The sequence below is a fragment of the Lactuca sativa genome, chromosome 9, assembly GCF_002870075.4.
Source record: "Lactuca sativa cultivar Salinas chromosome 9, Lsat_Salinas_v11, whole genome shotgun sequence".
NCBI lineage: Eukaryota > Viridiplantae > Streptophyta > Magnoliopsida > Asterales > Asteraceae > Lactuca > Lactuca sativa.
The window spans coordinates 63,663,266-63,684,977 of NC_056631.2; the positions used below are offsets into that span (position 1 = coordinate 63,663,266).

General features: G+C 38.3%; 1 protein-coding gene across 1 annotated transcript; it reads right to left on the reverse strand.

The window, feature by feature from the left end:
• Positions 1-954: 954 nt before the first annotated feature.
• On the reverse strand, positions 955-1,830 carry LOC128128980 (uncharacterized). Its single transcript, XM_052767708.1, has 2 exons — positions 1,485-1,830; positions 955-1,394 (listed from the first exon to the last, which is right to left on the reverse strand). The coding sequence occupies exons 1-2, from the start codon at positions 1,828-1,830 to the stop codon at positions 955-957; spliced, it is 786 nt and encodes a 261-aa protein (XP_052623668.1).
• Between the last annotated feature and the right edge of the window lie 19,882 nt (positions 1,831-21,712).

A 21,712-nucleotide genomic window follows, 5' to 3' on the forward strand; every position in this document is an offset into this window, starting at 1 on the left:
TATGACCTTCATTGTTTCCGGATTGATCAGACGGTAAGCCTTTGATTCCTCACTTACACCTGTTAAAACACAAACAACACTCTTGTTTTCAAGTTTAGATCTCTTCTCCTTTGGTACATGAACATGTGCCAAACAACCCCAAATTCGAAAATTTTGGACTGTGGGCTTCAAACTACTCCAGGCTTCTTGTGGTGTCATGTATGATAGAGCTTTAGTTGTACTTCTATTCAACACATAGAAACTCCAGCATGTTGCGTCAGCCCAAAACATTTTGGGCATATTCTTGGCTGAAAGAAGAGTTACCACCATGTTAATTACTGTTCTGTTCTTCCGCTCTGCAACCCCATTTTGTTGCAGGGTAAAGTTGGTGGTTAACTGTCTTCTGATACCATGTTCATTGTCGTACTTGTCAAAGTCCTTATAAAGGTACTCTCCTCCTCTATCTGTTCTAAGTGCCTTCACTACCTTCCCAGTTTCAGTTTCTACTTTGCTCTTGAAGTCTTTGAAGCTTTCAAAGGCTTGTGATTTTTCTGTTAGCAAATAGACCCAACCTTTGCGACTAAAGTCATCAATAAAACTCAAGAAGTACTTCTTGCCTGTATGAGATGCTGGAGTGATTGGTCCACAAATATCCGAGTGTACCAACTCTAAGACTTCTTTCGCACGCCATGAGCTTATCTTTGGTATGGCCTCTCTTGTCTGTTTTCCTATCATACGATCTCCACATACTGAAGTATCAGTAACCAACTTGGGTAGATCACACACCATGCCTTTGTGTTGAAGGGTCTTTAAATTGGTTTTACTTATGTGCCCCAACCGTTCATGCCATAGCTTGGCCACATCATCATCACTGGAGTATAAGCATCCTTCTGAGTTCTGTATTATGCTCTTCATCATCATTTGTATCTTCACTGAGTGGATACATACGATTTGTGCTCATACCTGATTGAAAGATCAAGCCTTTATCTGGATGAAATACCTTACATACATCAGATTGAAAAAGAAAGGACAGACCCTTTTGTTGCAATTGCCCAATGTTGAGGAGTTCTTTAGATCTGGAACATAGTACACATCCTTTATCACATAGGTTGCACCATTCAACACAATCTTTACATCTCCCTTTCCTTCCACAGTCATCCGAGCGTTGTTGCCTAGCTTTACAGTGTTTGAGAAGCCTTGGTCAAAACCTACAAACCTTTCTTTGTTTCCACACATGTGATTTGAACATCCAAAATATAAGAACCACAACAGTCCTCTATTTTCATCATTTGATTTCACCATGAGCACATCCTGTTCTTCTTCACTTCCTTCAATCATAAGCATGACTTCCTCATTTTCTTCAAACCCTGCATAGTTTGCCTCCTTTGAATTAGGGCATTCATAAGAATAATGCCCTAATTTATGACAATTGTAACATTCAATTGTCTCTTTGTTTACTTATTGTCGTCCTCTACTGCGGCTCCTTCCTCTGAAGCTTGATCGACCTCTTCCACATCCTTTAGAGTTAGGACTGCTCCCTGTATCAGCCTTTAGTGCGTGTTCTTCTTCCCTTTCATTCTTCTTGAACTTTTTCTCATGGACGATTAAAGAGCTCTGCAATTCTTTTATAGACATCTGTTCAATGTCCTTTGATTCTTCAATAGACACCACCACCAACATGTATTTTTCAGTTAGGGTTCGAAGGATTTTCTCTACAATCTTGACATCATTCATTTCTTCTCCATTGCTTCTCATCTGATTAGAGATTGTTAAAACCCTACCAAAGTATTCAAGTATGGTTTCATTTGTCTTCATCTCTAAGACTTCAAAATCTCTACGGAGCTTCTGCATGTCACACCCCCGAACCAGACGGCGGAAACGTCCGAGGGCTATTGTGACTTAATTGAATACCATCACAATGAATATACATGAAACATAACATCATACATCACCAAGCATTGAAGTATTACAACTGGTAGCGTTTACATTCAGTACATTGATCCATAACATTACATGCCCAAAAGTAAATTGTTTGATACTAATTAAACAAACAGCAAGACATTACTGAGTACATTTTTCCCTTTCGATTTACCTGTTACCTGAGAATACAAGTATTTTGAAAAACGTCAACATATGAAATGTTGGTGAGTTCATAAGTAATGTTTGAAATATAATGTTTTGTATTGTTTTGAAAACCACCAGAAAATCCGATATTTTCTGAAAAGAGCATAGTATAAAAAGTGTGAAGATCCGTAAGTATGCTTGTTTGTTTCTATAAATGTAAAAAAAAAGAATTTGTTAAACTTGGTATGCATCTCGTAGGTGTATGAATTGAAAACCCCTAGGAAAACCCGATGTTTTCCTAATACTTTGAATTAAGCGTCTTATATTTTGTTATTTTGTTGCGACGTGTGTATTCGATGAGTCCCGGTGACATTGGATTAATTATGGATTGTGAATTGTTATAAACACACATTAATGAAAATGACTAGTTTACAACTATACAATCGATCCCTTAGGCGTCGTTCGTACTATTCACTTAATCCAACCACCCGACTTCTCATAGCCCCACAACTGAGGAGGAAAAGAGGGTACGAAGCCCCCGATATTTCCATAAGTCGTTCAAGGCTATCGTGAATGCGAAGGGCCCTTAGCCCGACTCGCATTGGTGAATTCTCGACTTCGCTAGCAGTACCAAAGGACCCTTGGGGCCCAACAGCACAAAAGCCGTTGAAAGTCCTTTTACACGGAATTATGTCATATAAGACCTAACTACATGTAAGCGAGTTTCCTTCGGGCCTAAAGATCATGTTATTTGGCTAGCTAGGCCCAACAAGCACGATTTGAAACTTTCGGGCCCAAAGATGGTGTATCAACGTTTGGTGTATTCCCACGTGTGTATTGACTTCCCGAAATTTCCGCGTGTGTATTGAAGTAGCGTCGTGTTATTAAGTTTGGATTCGTTATTGATTCGAGACCGAATCAGTTCGTTTGATAACGATTTTGGGTGTTGAAGGTGTATTATATTTCGTCGATAGTCCTGGTACTAGTATTCCATCCTAACAGATTTATTGTTTAAAATCACTAGAATTTTTCTTTTGCAGCCCCTTTCTTTTGGATAAATTTTCAATTTTGGCCCTTTGTATAAAAGAACTTCTGTTTTAGTCCTTAAACCATTTTTCTTGACACTTTAGTATCAAAACTTATTGAAAGGGTATTTTTCAGCTTAAGTTTATTTGAAAAACAGTTTTAGTCCCTCAAGATGAAGTTTTCTCGGCTGAAACCTCAATTTTCGCAATTTTTACATTTTTGGCCCAAAATAGAAAATTTTTGCATCTTTAGTCCCTTTTGAATATGAAAAGTATTTTTAACCCTTGAAATGGACTTGGAGCACCAGTAGTCCTCTGTTTTATAGAAAAATACAGATTCAGCTCCTCTAGTTTGAATATCTCGCAATTTGGGCCTTGTTGGACCGAAAAGTGCATTTTTGGCCCATTAGGTTTAAAATTTTCCATTTTAGTCCTTCAAAAGAGTAATTTTCCAGAAAATACATTTTTGAAACTTTTTTAACTCATCTCAACCATCAGAATTTGTATTTTGACATTTTGGGCCCTTTAACTTTATATTTTTAACATTTAAAGTCCAAAAATGGGATTTTAGCCCAAAGGAGTTCATATTAACCAACTTGGTTATTTTTCTAGAGTTGATTTGTATGAAATAATATGATTTATACTTATTTCATTCAACATAATGTAGATCTCGGTTTTGAGTTCCTTTTTGACTAGATCCAACACCATAATCACATAAGAACATGTAAATAAACATAGAAATCACACAAAGCATACATACACTCATAGATCTACACATTTTCTTGTATTCTCCCCCAAAAAATAGGGGGTATAAAGCTCACCTTTGGGTGTGGTTTCGGTTTTGGAGAAGAGATGGAAAGAAATGAGGTGATTTTCGGCCCTAGCAACCTTTCCTTGAAGATCTCGAGTTTAGGAGCTTCTAAGGTGCAAGATCACAAGATTGAATGAATTTAGAAGAGATTTTTATGAAGTGAAGGGAGTTAGATCATAAGTTAGCCATTAACTTACCTTAGATGATGAATCACTTTATGAAGATCCTTAAGCTTCTAGCCAAATTTTCAAGATCTTGGATGGAGAGAGTGGGTGATTCTTGAGTAATTTAGAGAGTGTTTTTGTGAGGTGTGTGTGTGTGTGCTCTCGGCCGAAACAAGAAGGGAGGGAAGGAGTGAGAAGCTTGACAAGATTGTTGCATGGAGATATATGTGTTGCATGGAAAACCTAAGGACAAAAATGAGGTGTCATGAAATAAGTCAACTCTTCCTTTTCTTTTGGGCTTGTCTTGGGCCGAGAATAGAGAGAGGAGAGAAAGGATTTTTGGGCTTTTTGCCCCTAAGCCCATATTAGAGTTAGGTTGAATGATTGTTGGCCTTATAAAATACAAGTGTGATTTTTATGCTTTATTAGGCTAGATTAGGTTAATTATGGTCCATAGTAATTGATTTATTTCATTCTAGGCCCAATATGGCCCAAAATGTTGGAAATAAATGAAAGTGGGTCCAATTAGAGCCCATTTAAGGTTCTAAGCCCAAGATAGCCAAGTTGGAAGCTTATTGGCCCCTTGGGCCCAATAAGGAAGTCCTAGTCCAAAATGCACCTACACAAGAACTTCTAGGGTTTCCAATTACTTGTTGACTATTTGAAATGCTTGTATGGTGTACTTGATTGAAATTTTGTTGCCATGAAGTAAGTATCTTACATGCACTTAAGTTTTTGATTCAACATTTTACTTGAGTGTTGTGATTACAAGACACAAAATTTCTAGTTGTGACACTGCAGCATGGATTTCTTCACACGATCATTCCCTGCAAGCCTTTTCTTCATTGATTCCCAGACAACCTTGGATGTTCTTCGGTCGAGGATCTGCTCAAACTTGACACGGTCAATTGCTTGGTACATGTAATGTTTAACCTGCAAGTCCTTCATTCTTAGTTCTTCTAATTTCTTCTTCTTTGCCTCACTCTGCGCAACACCCACCATTGGCTCTCTAATGCCTGGATCGATTAGGTTCCAAACCTGTTTTGCACGCATCAAATTCTCCATCATCTCACTCCAATGTTCGTAATGACTATCGAAGACATGAACCTTCAACTTATCATCATTCATCTCGCTTCTCTCTTTTAGTGATCTGAATTTCGCTCTGATACCAGATGAAAGAGTTTATTCACTGGTAATCACTGAATTTCGATATCATTAAACTAGGGCAAAGTGGCTTTAAATACTAGAACTTACAAAGAGATAACAAACTATAGCTAGTAAAAAGGAAAAACTAGAAAAGCGGAAATAGCTTAAGACTTGGTATTATCTGTCACAACTGTAAATTTTGAGCCATGTAATCTATACATTCAAGTTAATGTGAATCAGAAACTTCAAGTAAATACATTACACAAGTACTACAAGTAGTCATCAAACAATTGGAAAACCTTAGAAGTCCTTGTTGAGTCTAATTTGGACTAGAACTTCCTTACTGGATCCAAGTGGACCAATAAGCTTCCAATTAGACTACCATGGGCTTAGGACCCTAATTGGGCTCTAATTGGACCCACTCTTATTTATTTCAACATTTTGGACCATGTTGGACCTAGAATGAAATAAATCACAAACTTTGGTCCATAATTTAACCTAACCTAGCTCATTAAAGCATAAAAATCACAATTTTATTTTATAAGGCTAATAAGCACCCAAACTACCTCTAATATTGGGCTTAGGAGCAAAAAGCCCAAAAATTTCCTTTCCCTTCCATGTTTTCGGCCCACATCAAGCCCAAGAGGAGGGTTTGACTTTCCCATGCCACCTCATTATTACCCATAGGATATCCAAGCAACATCTCATGCCTCCATGCAAGCATCGCTTCAAAAATCACTTCTTTCTCTTCCTCTCTCTCACTCTCGGCCACATCTCAAACACACACACACATTTCACAAATTCCCTCAAAGAACATTCAAGAAAACTCTCTCATTTCCTCCCCATAAATTCGAGATTTCAAGAAGCTTTCAAGGAGATCTTTCAAGAAAAATCACCATCTAAGGTAAGGTTTTGCTTGGATCTATGACTTGTATTCTTTATTTATCAGAAATCTCCTCCTAATCCATGCAAAAATCGTGATCTTGCACCCTAGAACCATCTCAAACTCGAGATCTTCATCAAAGGGAGCTTAGGCCAAAAATCACTTCATTTTCCTTCCATTTTCTTTGCAAAACCGAGCCCCCACACCAAGGTGAGCTTCATACCCCCTATTTTCTGTTTTTATGAGTTTTGTGGGGGGGGGGGGGGAATACAAGTGAAAGTGTAGATCTATATGTGTTTTGTATGCCTTGTATGATTTCCATGCTTATATGTATGCTTTTATGTGTTTTTATGTTGGATCTAGCCTTAAAACCCATCAAAACCGAGATATATCTTGTGTTAAATGATTTTAGCTTCAAATATATTTCTAAACACAAAGTGTTTCAAGAAAAATGGCTAAGTGGTTTAGTAATAATTTTCTTTGGGTTAAAAACACAAATTTTGGGCCTAAAATGTGAAAAATACAAAATTAAGGGCCCAAATTGACATTTCACAGATTCTGATGGATGAAGTGTGCCAAAACAGTTTCCATAAAACTATTTCTGGAATTATACTCATTTAGGGGATTAAAAACATAAATTTCAAGCTTAATGGGCTAAAAATGACATTTTCGGCCCAATGAGGCCCATTATGCGAATTTTTCTGGTTTGGAGGGCCAAAACTGTGATTTTCTGTAAAAAAGTGGACCATAAGTGATCCAAGTCCTTTTCAAAGGTTTAAAATGCTTTTTAAATTTAAAAAGGACCAAAGTTGCAAAAATTTTCCAATTTGGGCCAAAATTGTCAAAGTTGCGAAAAGAAGGGATTAAAACCGAGAAAACTGCTTTTTCAGGGACTTAAACTGTTTTCTATGAAAAATATGCTGAAAAATATTAATTTCAATAATTTTTGGTGTTAAAATGTCAAGAAAATTAATTTAAGGACCAAACCGGGAAATATTCAATAAAAGGGTTGGAAATGTAAATTTTACAAATAATGAGGGGCTGAAAACAGAAATATTTCAAGGCCAATTCAATATGTACAATTTGATCAAATAATGACACCGCGACTATCGTCGAAATACAACTCATTACAATACCAAAAGTCGTTGTTAAACGAATTGGCTCGGTCTCGAGCCAATAGAAATCTACAACTACTAACTCTACGACACTGCGATTCATACAAGTAACGTTGGTAATACATATACATACGAGTGTGCACAGACGTCTACGCACCATCTTCGGGCCCCAAAAGTGTAAAATCTTGCTTGTTGGGCCTAGCTAGCCCAATGACCTGATCTTAAGGCCCGAAGACACATATTTTCTACGAAGTGTTGAGTTTCACCGACTTGGCACAACGTAGAGTGACTTTCAATGGCTTGTACCACTGGTCCCCAAGGGTCCTTGGTATTGCTAGAAGAGTCTGCATATTTTACGAGGCGGGTCGGGGACCCCTCGCACGCATATTTCCCCAACCGGTTAATGGAGTCACCGGGGTCTTCGTGACCTCTTTCTCTTCGGATGTGGGACTACACCTTGTCCGGGCGATTGGATAACGCGATTAGTACTGACGACGCCTTCGGGTTCGTTAGTATATCTATAAACGGAGCGTTTGTGTAACGCGGGTTTGTAGTAAATAATCCTGCTCGAGAACCTTCCAACGTCGCCTGGGACTGACACTATACGCTATGCAACGGTTTCAATGTAACTTCATGTAACTCAAGGAACTAGGAGAACGTCGGGTTTTCCTAGGGATTTCAATACATACAGATTTGAAAAGCATACATATTCAATGAATATATTTTTTTTTACAAGTATAGAAACAAACAAGCATACCTATGGATCTTCACAAACGTTTTCAAAAGCTTTTCTTTTCAGAAAATATCGGATTTTCTGGTGGTTTTTCAAGCAATACAAACATTCGATTTCAAACACTACTTATGAACTCACCAACATTTCATATGTTGACGTTTTTCAAAATACTTGTATTCTCAGGGAACCAGTGAATCAAGGGAAATCATATTCAGTGACGGTTGCAGTTTATTTTTGAATGAATGGAACAAATTAATTTTTGGGAATGTAATGTTTTAAACAATGTATGACATGTAAACACTACTGGTTGTACTATGTAATGAATGGTGACGAATGTTGTTATGTTTCATATATATTCAATGTTATGGTATGCAATTGAGTCACGACAGCCCCCGGACGTTTCCGCCGTCTGGTTCGGGGGTGTGACAGGTTGGTATCAGAGCTTTGTTTATAGTGAACTAGCATGTCGAGCCATACATTGATATGCAACTATAAACCAAAAAGAAGGACTAACATAACTCTGAACAAAACAAATAAATAAAATACACTTGCTTGCATTAGGAGTAAGGACCTAACGCTGAATCAAACACCATAATGTTGGTATCTCGGTTAACTCGGGACTGTTCTTAGTGATACCAAGGAGTGAATGTAGCCTGATCAACTACATTCTCTCCAAGGTAAAACTAACACACGTCTTGATGAGATCGGGATAGCCAGGGAACCTAAAAATTTTACCCTTTATCACCCAAACAAAGAATGTTTGCTTAGTCTGTGTAATAGTCATAGTACCCTAGGAATAATGCATGCATCTTATTTGATACCGGAGCGGAGCGAAGTTTCGTAAGCGAGAAGTTTAAACATTTATTAAAACAACAACCCCAGAAGCTAAATGAAACCTATACGGTGGAAATGGCCAATGGGAAAACCGAATCCACTAGGGAGATCTACATCGGATGTACCCTAACCCTTAACCAGCGCGTCTTTCGAATAGACCTAATGCCAGTATCAATTAGGAGTTTCGATGTGATTATCGGCATGGATTGGTTAAGCCCCCACCATGCTGAGATTATGTGCCACGAGAAGGCCGTTCGCCTTCGTCTCCCAAATCACGAAACCCTAGTAATTTACGGAGACAAACCCAGTACGAATCTCCGCCTCATCTCGTGCATCAAAGCGCAAAAACATCTGCGAAAGAACAATTTGGCGTTCTTGGCTCACATAGTGGACAAGACCAAAGAAGAAACTAACATCCAAGACATTCCGGTAGCGTGTGAATTTCCGGACGTGTTTCCCGAAGATCTTCCAGGAGTACCCCCAGAGAGACAGGTTGAGTTCCGAATCGACCTCGTTCCAGGAGCAACTCCCCTCGCTAAATCACCATATCGGTTGGCACCTGCTGAAATGCAGGAATTATCCAGCCAACTCAGTGAGCTTCTGGACAAGGGATTTATCCGACCTAGCTACTCGCCATGGGGAGCTCCGGTGCTCTTTGTCAAAAAGAAGGATGGATCTTTCAGAATGTGCATCGATTACAGAGAGTTAAACAAACTCACTGTCAAAAACCGCTACCCACTCCCGCGAATCGATGATCTATTCGACCAGCTCCAAGGAGCTAGCTATTTTTCTAAAATAGACTTACGGTCCGGATACCACCAACTCAAAGTCCGAGAAGAGGATATTCCAAAAAAACCGCTTTTCGAACCCGCTATGGACATTATGAATTCGTTGTAATGCCCTTCGGTCTAACAAATGCACCTGCCGCATTTATGGACCTAATGAATCGAATCTGTCGACCGTTTCTGGACAACTTCGTCATTGTGTTTATCGATGACATCCTCGTCTATTCTCGAAGCAAAGAGGAGCATGGCCGACATCTCCGACAAATTTTAGAGACTCTGCGCACGGAAAAGCTTTACGCCAAACTCTCCAAGTGCGAGTTCTGGCTTCGGAGTGTGAATTTCTTAGGCCACGTAGTTAGTCAAGACGGAATTCATGTGGATCCCTCTAAGGTCAAAGCTGTGGAAGGATGGGCAATTCCGACTACGCCCACAGAAATTCGTCAGTTCTTAGGCCTAGCAGGGTACTATAGGAGATTCATCCAAAACTTCTCTAAGATCGCCAAGCCGCTTACCTTGCTTACGCAAAAGGGCGTGCCATTCAAGTGGACAGACCGACAAGAGATTGCGTTTCGAACCTTGAAGCAAGCTCTTTGCAGCGCTCCTGTACTATCTCTACCTGAAGGAACGGAAGATTTTGTAGTTTACTGTGACGCGTCAAATCAAGGCTTAGGTTGCGTTCTCATGCAACGTGGAAGAGTGATAGCATATGCGTCCCGTCAACTAAAGACGCACGAAGTAAATTACACGACCCATGACCTAGAACTGGGAGCCGTGGTCTTCGCCCTAAAAATTTGGAGGCACTACCTGTACGGTACCAAGTGCACCATCTTCACAGACCACAAGAGCCTCCAGCACATCTTGAATCAGAAGGAGCTGAACATGAGACAACGAAGATGGGTGGAGTTGTTAAACGACTACGAATGCGAGATCAAGTACCATCCAGGCAAGGCCAACGTGGTAGCTGACGCATTAAGTCGGAAGGAATACACAAATCGCCGTACGAAAACGCACTCGATAACCATTCAGTCTCATCTGACCACTCAAATTGCATCAGTCCAGGCAGAGGCTATGAAAGCGGAAAATAGAACTAGCGAGGCATTACGCGGAATGGAGAAGAACCTAGAAGTCAAAGAGAATGGGGTACACTACTTCATGAACCGTATTTGGGTTCCAAAAATCGGAGGATTCAGGGAGACCGTTATGAAGGAAGCCCACAAGACACGATACTCCATTCATCCTGGTTCGGACAAGATGTATTTGGACATTAAGCAGCACTATTGGTGGCCTAACATGAAGGCGGAAATCGCGACTTATGTTAGTAAGTGCCTTACGTGTGCCAAAGTGAAAGTGGAGTACCAGAAACCTTCCGGATTGTTGCAACAACCGGAAATCCCTGAGTGGAAATGGGAGGGGATTTCTATGGACTTCGTGACCAAGCTACCCAAGACGTCGGACGGATTGGACACCATATGGGTAATAATCGACCGACTAACGAAATCTGCCCATTTCCTGCCAATCAAAGAGTCCTACAAGATGGAGAGGCTGACGCGTTTGTACCTACGAGAGATTGTAAGACTTCAAGGAGTGCCAAAATCTATCATCTCGGATAGGGACAGTAGGTTCACGTCACGCTTTTGGCAGTCGCTCCACAAGGCCATGGGAACTCATCTTGATATGAGCACCGCGTATCACCCACAAACGGACGGTCAAAGCGAACGAACCATTCAGACGCTTGAAGACATGCTTCGTGCATGCGTGATAGACTTCGGAAAGTCTTGGGATACCCACCTACCGTTGATCGAGTTTTCATATAACAATAGTTATCATTCGAGCATTAAGGTGGCCCCTTTCGAAGCACTGTACGGGCGTAAATGTAGATCACCGTTATGTTGGGCTGAAGTAGGTGACACCCAGCTAGCAAGAACACATACGTCGGATAGGGCAATGACAGGACCGGAAATCATTCGCGAGACCACAGAAAAGATTGTCCAGATCAAAGCTCGATTACAGGCATCGCGTGACCGGCAAAAGAGCTACGCTGATAAACGGCGAAAGCCCTTAGAATTCCAGGTCGGCGATCGAGTGTTGTTGAAGGTCTCACCCTGGAAAGGGGTTATACGTTTCGGAAAACGGGGATAGCTGAACCCGCGATACATTGGACCTTTCGAAATCGTCGCCCGAATAGGTCCAGTAGCATACATACTACAACTACCCGCGGAGCTAAACGGTGTACACCCCGTGTTTCATGTTTCTAATCTGAAAAAGTGCCTATCAGATGAAACCCTTGTCATTCCTCTTGACGAAATCGAAATCAATGAGAATCTCCTGTTCGTCGAAGAACCAATCGAAATTATGGACAGGGAGGTGAAGCGTACTAAGCAGAGTCGCATCCCGATCGTGAAGGTACGGTGGAACGCAAAGCGTGGGCCAGAATTCACGAGGGAACGCGAAGATCAAATGAAGCAGAAGTACCCTCACCTATTCTAACAATGCTCAAATCTAGCTTTCAAACAGAATTTCGGGACGAAATTCCCTCTAACGGGGGGATGATGTCACAACTGTAAATTTTGAGCCATGTAATCTATACATTCAAGTTAATGTGAATCAGAAACTTCAAGTAAATACATTACACAAGTACTACAAGTAGTCATCAAACAATTGGAAAACCTTAGAAGTCCTTGTTGAGTCTAATTTGGACTAGAACTTCCTTACTGGATCCAAGTGGACCAATAAGCTTCCAATTAGACTACCATGGGCTTAGGACCCTAATTGGGCTCTAATTGGACCCACTCTTATTTATTTCAACATTTTGGACCATGTTGGACCTAGAATGAAATAAATCACAAACTTTGGTCCATAATTTAACCTAACCTAGCTCATTAAAGCATAAAAATCACAATTTTATTTTATAAGGCTAATAAGCACCCAAACTACCTCTAATATTGGGCTTAGGAGCAAAAAGCCCAAAAATTTCCTTTCCCTTCCATGTTTTCGGCCCACATCAAGCCCAAGAGGAGGGTTTGACTTTCCCATGCCACCTCATTATTACCCATAGGATATCCAAGCAACATCTCATGCCTCCATGCAAGCATCACTTCAAAAATCACTTCTTTCTCTTCCTCTCTCTCACTCTCGGCCACATCTCAAACACACACACACATTTCACAAATTCCCTCAAAGAACATTCAAGAAAACTCTCTCATTTCCTCCCCATAAATTCGAGATTTCAAGAAGCTTTCAAGGAGATCTTTCAAGAAAAATCACCATCTAAGGTAAGGTTTTGCTTGGATCTATGACTTGTATTCTTTATTTATCAGAAATCTCCTCCTAATCCATGCAAAAATCGTGATCTTGCACCCTAGAACCATCTCAAACTCGAGATCTTCATCAAAGGGAGCTTAGGCCAAAAATCACTTCATTTTCCTTCCATTTTCTTTGCAAAACCGAGCCCCCACACCAAGGTGAGCTTCATACCCCCTATTTTCTGTTTTTATGAGTTTTGTGGGGGGGGGGGGGAATACAAGTGAAAGTGTAGATCTATATGTGTTTTGTATGCCTTGTATGATTTCCATGCTTATATGTATGCTTTTATGTGTTTTTATGTTGGATCTAGCCTTAAAACCCATCAAAACCGAGATATATCTTGTGTTAAATGATTTTAGCTTCAAATATATTTCTAAACACAAAGTGTTTCAAGAAAAATGGCTAAGTGGTTTAGTAATAATTTTCTTTGGGTTAAAAACACAAATTTTGGGCCTAAAATGTGAAAAATACAAAATTAAGGGCCCAAATTGACATTTCACAGATTCTGATGGATGAAGTGTGCCAAAACAGTTTCCATAAAACTATTTCTGGAATTATACTCATTTAGGGGATTAAAAACATAAATTTCAAGCTTAATGGGCTAAAAATGACATTTTCGGCCCAATGAGGCCCATTATGCGAATTTTTCTGGTTTGGAGGGCCAAAACTGTGATTTTCTGTAAAACAGTGGACCATAAGTGATCCAAGTCCTTTTCAAAGGTTTAAAATGCTTTTTAAATTTAAAAAGGACCAAAGTTGCAAAAATTTTCCAATTTGGGCCAAAATTGTCAAAGTTGCGAAAAGAAGGGATTAAAACCGAGAAAACTGCTTTTTCAGGGACTTAAACTGTTTTCTATGAAAAATATGCTGAAAAATATTAATTTCAATAATTTTTGGTGTTAAAATGTCAAGAAAATTAATTTAAGGACCAAACCGGGAAATATTCAATAAAAGGGTTGGAAATGTAAATTTTACAAATAATGAGGGGCTGAAAACAAAAATATTTCAAGGCCAATTCAATATGTACAATTTGATCAAATAATGACACCGCGACTATCGACGAAATACAACTCATTACAATACCAAAAGTCGTTGTTAAACGAATTGGCTCGGTCTCGAGCCAATAGAAATCTACAACTACTAACTCTACGACACTGCGATTCATACAAGTAACGTTGGTAATACATATACATACGAGTGTGCACAGACGTCTACGCACCATCTTCGGGCCCCAAAAGTGTAAAATCTTGCTTGTTGGGCCTAGCTAGCCCAATGACCTGATCTTAAGGCCCGAAGACACATATTTTCTACGAAGTGTTGAGTTTCACCGACTTGGCACAACGTAGAGTGACTTTCAATGGCTTGTACCACTAGTCCCCAAGGGTCCTTGGTATTGCTAGAAGAGTCTGCATATTTTACGAGGCGGGTCGGGGACCCCTCGCACGCATATTTCCCCAACCGGTTAATGGAGTCACCGGGGTCTTCGTGACCTCTTTCTCTTCGGATGTGGGACTACTCCTTGTCCGGGCGATTGGATAACGCGATTAGTACTGACGACGCCTTCGGGTTCGTTAGTATATCTATAAACGGAGCGTTTGTGTAACGCGGGTTTGTAGTAAATAATCCTGCTCGAGAACCTTCCAACGTCGCCTGGGACTGACACTATACGCTATGCAACGGCTTCAATGTAACTTCATGTAACTCAAGGAACTAGGAGAACGTCGGGTTTTCCTAGGGATTTCAATACATACAGATTTGAAAAGCATACATATTCAATGAATATATTTTTTTTTACAAGTATAGAAACAAACAAGCATACCTATGGATCTTCACAAACGTTTTCAAAAGCTTTTCTTTTCAGAAAATATCGGATTTTCTGGTGGTTTTTCAAGCAATACAAACATTCGATTTCAAACACTACTTATGAACTCACCAACATTTCATATGTTGACGTTTTTCAAAATACTTGTATTCTCAGGGAACCAGTGAATCAAGGGAAATCATATTCAGTGACGGTTGCAGTTTATTTTTGAATGAATGGAACAAATTAATTTTTGGGAATGTAATGTTTTAAACAATGTATGACATGTAAACACTACTGGTTGTACTATGTAATGAATGGTGACGAATGTTGTTATGTTTCATATATATTCAATGTTATGGTATGCAATTGAGTCACGACAGCCCCCGGACGTTTCCGCCGTCTGGTTCGGGGGTGTGACATTATCACGTATGCAAATCCCACTTGACTTGACCCACCCAGCTTTATTTGAATTCTTTTATTCTTGAACTAAATACATCTAAACTACATCACACCTCTTCCCCTCCCTCCGTCGTTTTAGGTAAGAAAATCCCATTATTTGGGCTTTTTTCTAAAATGTTGTTTCTTTGTTTTCCTTTGACAACAACCACCTCTGGTGATAACAACCACCACCGGTGACCACGTCTTCCACTCCCTCCGTCGTTGCAGATAAGAAAGTTCATTTATTTGGGTTTTTTTCCTGAAATGATGACTTTTTTGTTTTCCGGTGACTACAGCTACTACCGAATACCCGGTGACTCCTGTCTTCATTTTCGTCATTCCATGTAAGTAATTTCCAACCTTTTTTATTTCTGAGTTTGCTATAATTTGAAGACTATTAAGTCATTAATTGATTAAATAAGTTATAAAGTGTTAAATTACGTATGTATGTTAGTGTAGTTATCATTTGTGTATTAATATAAATACGTGAGTAAGTAGTTATCATATGCTTGTGTTAATTGTGTATCATGTATATTGGTGATTAAGTGATAAATTATTAAATTGATAGAGTATTTACTATTTAGTGATTAAGTTATATAAAGTTTTTAAAGTGTTTGTATTTATATGTGTTATATGCATGATTTGGTTATTTCTGTCCCGATTTTGGAATTAGTTGTATAAAGTGTATAATATGTATGATTTTGGAATTAAGTTGTTTGGAATGTATAATATGCATGATTTTATTATTTGTTTTGGTTTACTAGTTTAAGTACATATAATATGTTTGGAATTGGATGTATAAAATGTATATGTGATTGTCTTGGTTGTTTAGGTTTACTAGTTTGGATGTATAAAATGCATATGTATGATTGTCTTGGTTATTAAAAGTAATAGAAAAAAAAATTTTAAAGTACAATGTTATAATTGAAAAAAATGCTATAAATACTATAAATATGAAAAATATGTGAAAATAAAATGGTCTAATAAACAAAGTAATAAAAGTACGTTGTTATTAACATAACTACAAAAGTTATTAATAGCACCATATTTTTATTAGTTTGTTTATTAAAACATTCTATTTTTATTTTTTGTTTATATTTATAATAGAAAACAAACTAATAAAAGTACGTTATTATTAAAAGTATGATGCTATAACAAACAAAATAATATTTAAAGTAGATTGCTATAATTGAAAAAAAACAAAAAACAAAAATAAGATGCTATAAATACTATAAATATGAAAAATAAATGAAAATAAAATGTTTTAATAAACAAACTAATAAAAGTATGTTGCTATTAACATAACTATAAAGGTTATTAATAGCATCATATTTTTATTATTTTGTTTATTAAAGCATTCTATTTTTATTTTTTTGTTTATATTTATAATAGAAAACAAACTAATAAAAGTACGTTGTTATTAAAAGTATGATGCTATAATAGAAAAAACAAAATAATATTTAATTACATTGCTATAATTGAAAAAAAAACAAAAACAAGATGTTATAAGTACTATATATGTGAAAAATAAATGAAAATAGAATGCTTTAATAAACAAACTAATAAAAGTATGTTGCTATTAAAGAAAACCTAACTACAAAGGTTATTAATTACAATATACTTTTATTAGTTTGTTTGTTAAAGCATCATATAATTAACAAACACGTTGAATCATTGATTTTTGGTTTAAGTCTCTTCTTTATAATCATCAAGAGCCTAGAAATACCCGCCCGAAATAGATTTAGAAATTAATATTGGGTTGTCCTCGTTTTGGGACTACATTTTGAATACTTTATCTCATTTAGGATATGAATGTGTATTGTAGGATTATTTGTTTAAGAAAAAATTGGGTTTTCATTTCCTCTTTTCTCATCGGGTATATATTTCTTTATATTCTTGGGAGCTAAGGGGAAATGTTGCCAATTTTTTCTCAAACAAAGAGTCATGCACTACACATTCACATATGAGATAAGGTATTTAAAAAGTGGGTTTAGAAGCCTACCCTTGTGAATATTATATCTGCTATGTACGATGTTTACTTCTCAGGTGTGTATTTCTTTATATACTTGTAAATACTCTATCCATTCCATCTAAATTTTTTCTCAAACAAACAGTCATGCAATACATATTCACATAGAGCCAAAATACAATTAACTTTCAATAACTATGTATAAAATGTAATTTTTAATAATGAAACAGTAACAACGATCGATAATAGTTGGATTTGTGAGAACCGAACGTCTCCAAAATTCTTAGAATGTCTTAAAAACTTTATCGAGATTGATGGGAAACATGTCGACTCTTAAGACAAAGTGTGTTGCCCGTGTGTAAAGTGTGTGGATATGTATCGAAAGTTGTTGAGTACAGTTTAAGCCCACATACATGATTATAGGTTTCTAAAATCATATACTATATAGCATTATCATGGTGAGAAACTTCATACGTCAGATTTTTGCTACAATTCGACTCTAAGAAAAAACTTCATACGTCGAGTGCATCTTCTGACTTGTCGAGTTCCTTCATGTCTCAGAAAATCGCGAAAAGCTCTAGGCAACTCGTCGAGTTACCAGAGCAACTCGTCGAGTTCTTTAGCATCTAAAAAGTGGGAAAACCCGAACTAACTCGTCGAATTGGCAGAGCAACTCGTTGAGTTTTCCTTGCCTTAATGAATTCAGACACTTCCAAGCAAAACCAAAGCCCCAAACTATAGATCTGGTCCCTTAGGACTGAAATACCACGTAAAGTTGCTAGCTATATGGCCATGCATGGCATCAAGAGGGCTAAAACGCTCAAATAAGGCTTATCAAGGGACCTAGGGCATGAAGGAGGGCCAAAACTTGATAAAGTTGGCAACTTTAAGTCCATGGAGACCATAGGATGTCCGGATCTGAAACCATGGCTTCATAACATGCTCAAATCCAAGAATAGTCCCAAAATAAGCTAATAATGGCCATAACTTTCAAAAGAAGAGATCTAGAAAAAAGGATGATCAAGATAACAAATTTATACCTCCAAGTGGCTGCAACAACACTGAAAATCCCGGATCTAAAGCTTCTCCCTTCAACTTTGCACCACCAATTTCAAGCTCCTTCAAGAAAAGCACCAAAGAATACTCTTTAAGCTCTCAAACACTCAAAATGGGAAAAAAAAAAAAAAAAAGGCACGATTTGGGTTTTCTCTGGACTGAGGGGACGATGAGGGGGCTAACAATGAGAGTTAAGGCCTTTAAATAGGGTGCAAACCCTAAAAAATAGGGTTTTCATGTTTAGCCTTCAACTTGTCAAGTTGGGGCCTTCCAACTCGTTGAGTAGACATTGAAAGATACGCGGGCATTAAATACTCTACATTGCAAGTTAGAGCCTTCCAACTCGTCGAGTTGCCCTGAAAATATAAATATAAAGCTTTAAATTCATACCTGAAGATTGGGATGTTATAATGCATATAAAGTCTTCAGCATGACTGGACCGCCTCACCGGACTTTCAGTCTATCTGGCCCACTCTTAGAACATTCAACATGTCTGGACCACCTCACCGGGACTTCAACCTATCTGGACCGTTCTCTGGGCCTTCGACCTGACTGGTACACCCCGATGGGCCTTCAGTCTATCCGGGCCACCCTGAGTCTGTTGGCCTAGAGCACAAAGCAGGACCGCCTCAACCCACCCGCAATCACACAATCATCACATAGATATTAAACGCTGATGGGTTTTAGGTAAAACAAATAACCTAGAAAACAATTCCTAAGTTCACTTGCAACCTACTTGGATCTATGCTTTAACTATTGAACATACAACTTTAAATTGCAAAACAAGAACCCTAGAGGAGAGAGGCTAATTTCGAAATTAATAAACTAGGGTTAGGAGTTACACACCTTTCTAGCAAACAATTGACAATTCCCTTGATCTTGATCTTGATCTTCTTGGAAGCTTAGCACCACAAGTGTAATGACTCTAATGAAATCACACCCAAACTAGCAAGAAGGAAAGTAGAAGAGAGAGGGGAGAGGGAGTATGCAAAATCTCGGCCTTAGGGTTTCTTCAAAACAAAGAGTGACCAAAATATGAACCAGGAGGCTCCTTATATAGCTGAGGGATCTAGGGTTTAAGGGAAACCCTAGTTATCCTTTGCTTAGGGCCTAAGCAAACCTAAGGGCCTTATCTTGGACCCCTTGGACGAATTCTCTAGGGTTTCCCCTAGGGTTTTCGTCCACCTCCTTCCAAGGGGGTTCTGGAACCTTCCATTCAACTATCAGTTAATTGCATACTAGTCCCTGCACCTTATAATTAATTCTTTTAACCCCAAAATTAATTCCAATTAATTTCTGGCTAACAATTAATTAAACATAATGATTTCTTATTAATATATTAATCTTTTAACATATTAATAAATTCATTTATATTAATTTATTAATCTTATAATAAATTAATATCTCTCCTTTCATAATTTCCTTGTCTGGTTGCTAGGTTTGAGGGCAACCCAAAAGGACTGTGCTGCTATCAATTCAAGTACATACCAATTATAGTTATGGACTTAGACACCTAATCCAACAGTCTCCCACTTGGATAAGTATGTAACTATAATTGCTAGTATGCCTTCTAAATTTGACCAGCAAATTGTAGCATCCAAAAAGCTGATGCCGAACTCTGACCCATTCAGTTACGTGTCCTAAGATAAGTGATCATATAATCCTTCGTTCTGCTAGATATCCCCAGACAAAAGACATGGAATGTAATCAATCTCTTTTGTCCAGAATCTATGTTTCATGATTCCTGATTTGTGATGATATAGGACTTCTAATCGAACACATCAATTCAGTCCTGGCTGGGCCCAGCACAAAAATCAACACCAAATCATCGAGGGGCCCACAGATATCGCTTTTCCCATTTGGGCAAAAGGAACGAATAAACGTTGACTCATATGCTTGTATCTTTTACTCATCAAACCATACATGACAATACACTTTATAACACCAAGTTACTGATGCGTTTTCGTGTTACCAATGTATAGCCGACTTTCAAATTACAACTCATATATCTCTGTTCTAAGATTATAGATATTATCGTCTCAGTATTACTCGTGATGAATTCCATGAAGTAATACTCTGAGTGTGGGTTTATCCAATACTCAAATCTCACTCTCTTAGTACTCATGAACATTGCAGCAATTCTATTGCCATGTCTATCCTTAGACAATCTGCAATCCAATTCATGACAATCTTAATTCATTACTTACTTCCAAAAGTACGAGCGACTGTGGAGTTTGAACAATCATATTATTCGGGAAGTAAAACATGCAAAATATGAAACACAACAATAAACAATTGACAAAAGGTAGAACCCAAACTTATAAATAATACTTTATTATTTAATCACCAAAAGTCAATTACATTTATTTTGTTACAAGTTTCAAAACTAATCTAACTACTAAAACTAATATCATCTTTTAGTCCTATGCTCCGGGCATGCTGAATGTGCTTAGCCCTACTCAGACCCTTTGTGAGGGGATCTGCTGGGTTGTCTTCAGATGATACCCTCTTCACTATAAGATGGCCTTCTTATACTTTATGTCTGATGAAATGTTACTTTCTGTCGATATGTCTGGTTTTACCATGATCTCTCGGTTCCTTTGTCAAGGCAACCGCTCCTTCATTATCGCAGAACAGTTCCATAGGCTCCTGGATGGTTGGAACAACTTTGAGATCCCTGATGAAGTTCCTCAACCAAGCTGCTTCTTTCGACGCTTCACTTGCTGCTATGTACTCTGATTCACAAGTAGAATCAGCCACCGTATCTTGCTTGGAACTCATCCAAGTAACTGCTCCTCCATTCAGTAAAAATACCCAGCCCGACTGAGAACGGAAGTTATCTCTATCCGTCTGAAAGCTGGCATCACTGTAACCATCTAATCTTAAAGTATCACTGCCACCAAGCACAAGGACCCAGTCCTTCGTCCTTCGCAAATACATGAGTATATTCTTTACGGTTGTCCAATGAGCTCTACCCGGGTTTCCCTGATAGCGACTGACCATGCTCAAAGAAAAGGCCACATCAGGGCGAGTACATTTCATAACGTACATGATCGATCCGACAGCGGAAGCATAAGGTACACGACTCATGTCAGCTATTTCCTCATCTGTACTAGGGCATTGAGTCTTACTCAATTTTGTGTTGCTCTGGATAGGTAGCTTTCCCTTCTTGGAATTTTCCATACTAAATCTCTTTAGTACCTTATCCAAGTATGTGCCCTGACTAAGTCCAATTAGTCTTTTCTTTTTATCTATCAATATCCTAATCCCAAGAATATAGGCGGCTTCTCCTAGGTATTTCATGTCAAAACACTTTCCAAGCCAAGACTTAACTTCGTTCAAGGTTGGAACGTCGTTACCAATGAGTAATATGTCATCGACATATAACACCAGAAAAGTTACTATACTCCCACTAGCCTTGATATACACACAAAACTCATCTTCACTTCTAGAGAAACCAAACTCTTTGACTTTCTCATGGAAGCAAAGATTCCAGCTGCGAGATGCTTGTTTCAATCCATAAATGGATTTCTCAAGCTTGCATACTCTATTCGGAAACTTTACATCAACAAAACCCTCTGGCTGACTCATGTAAGCATCCTC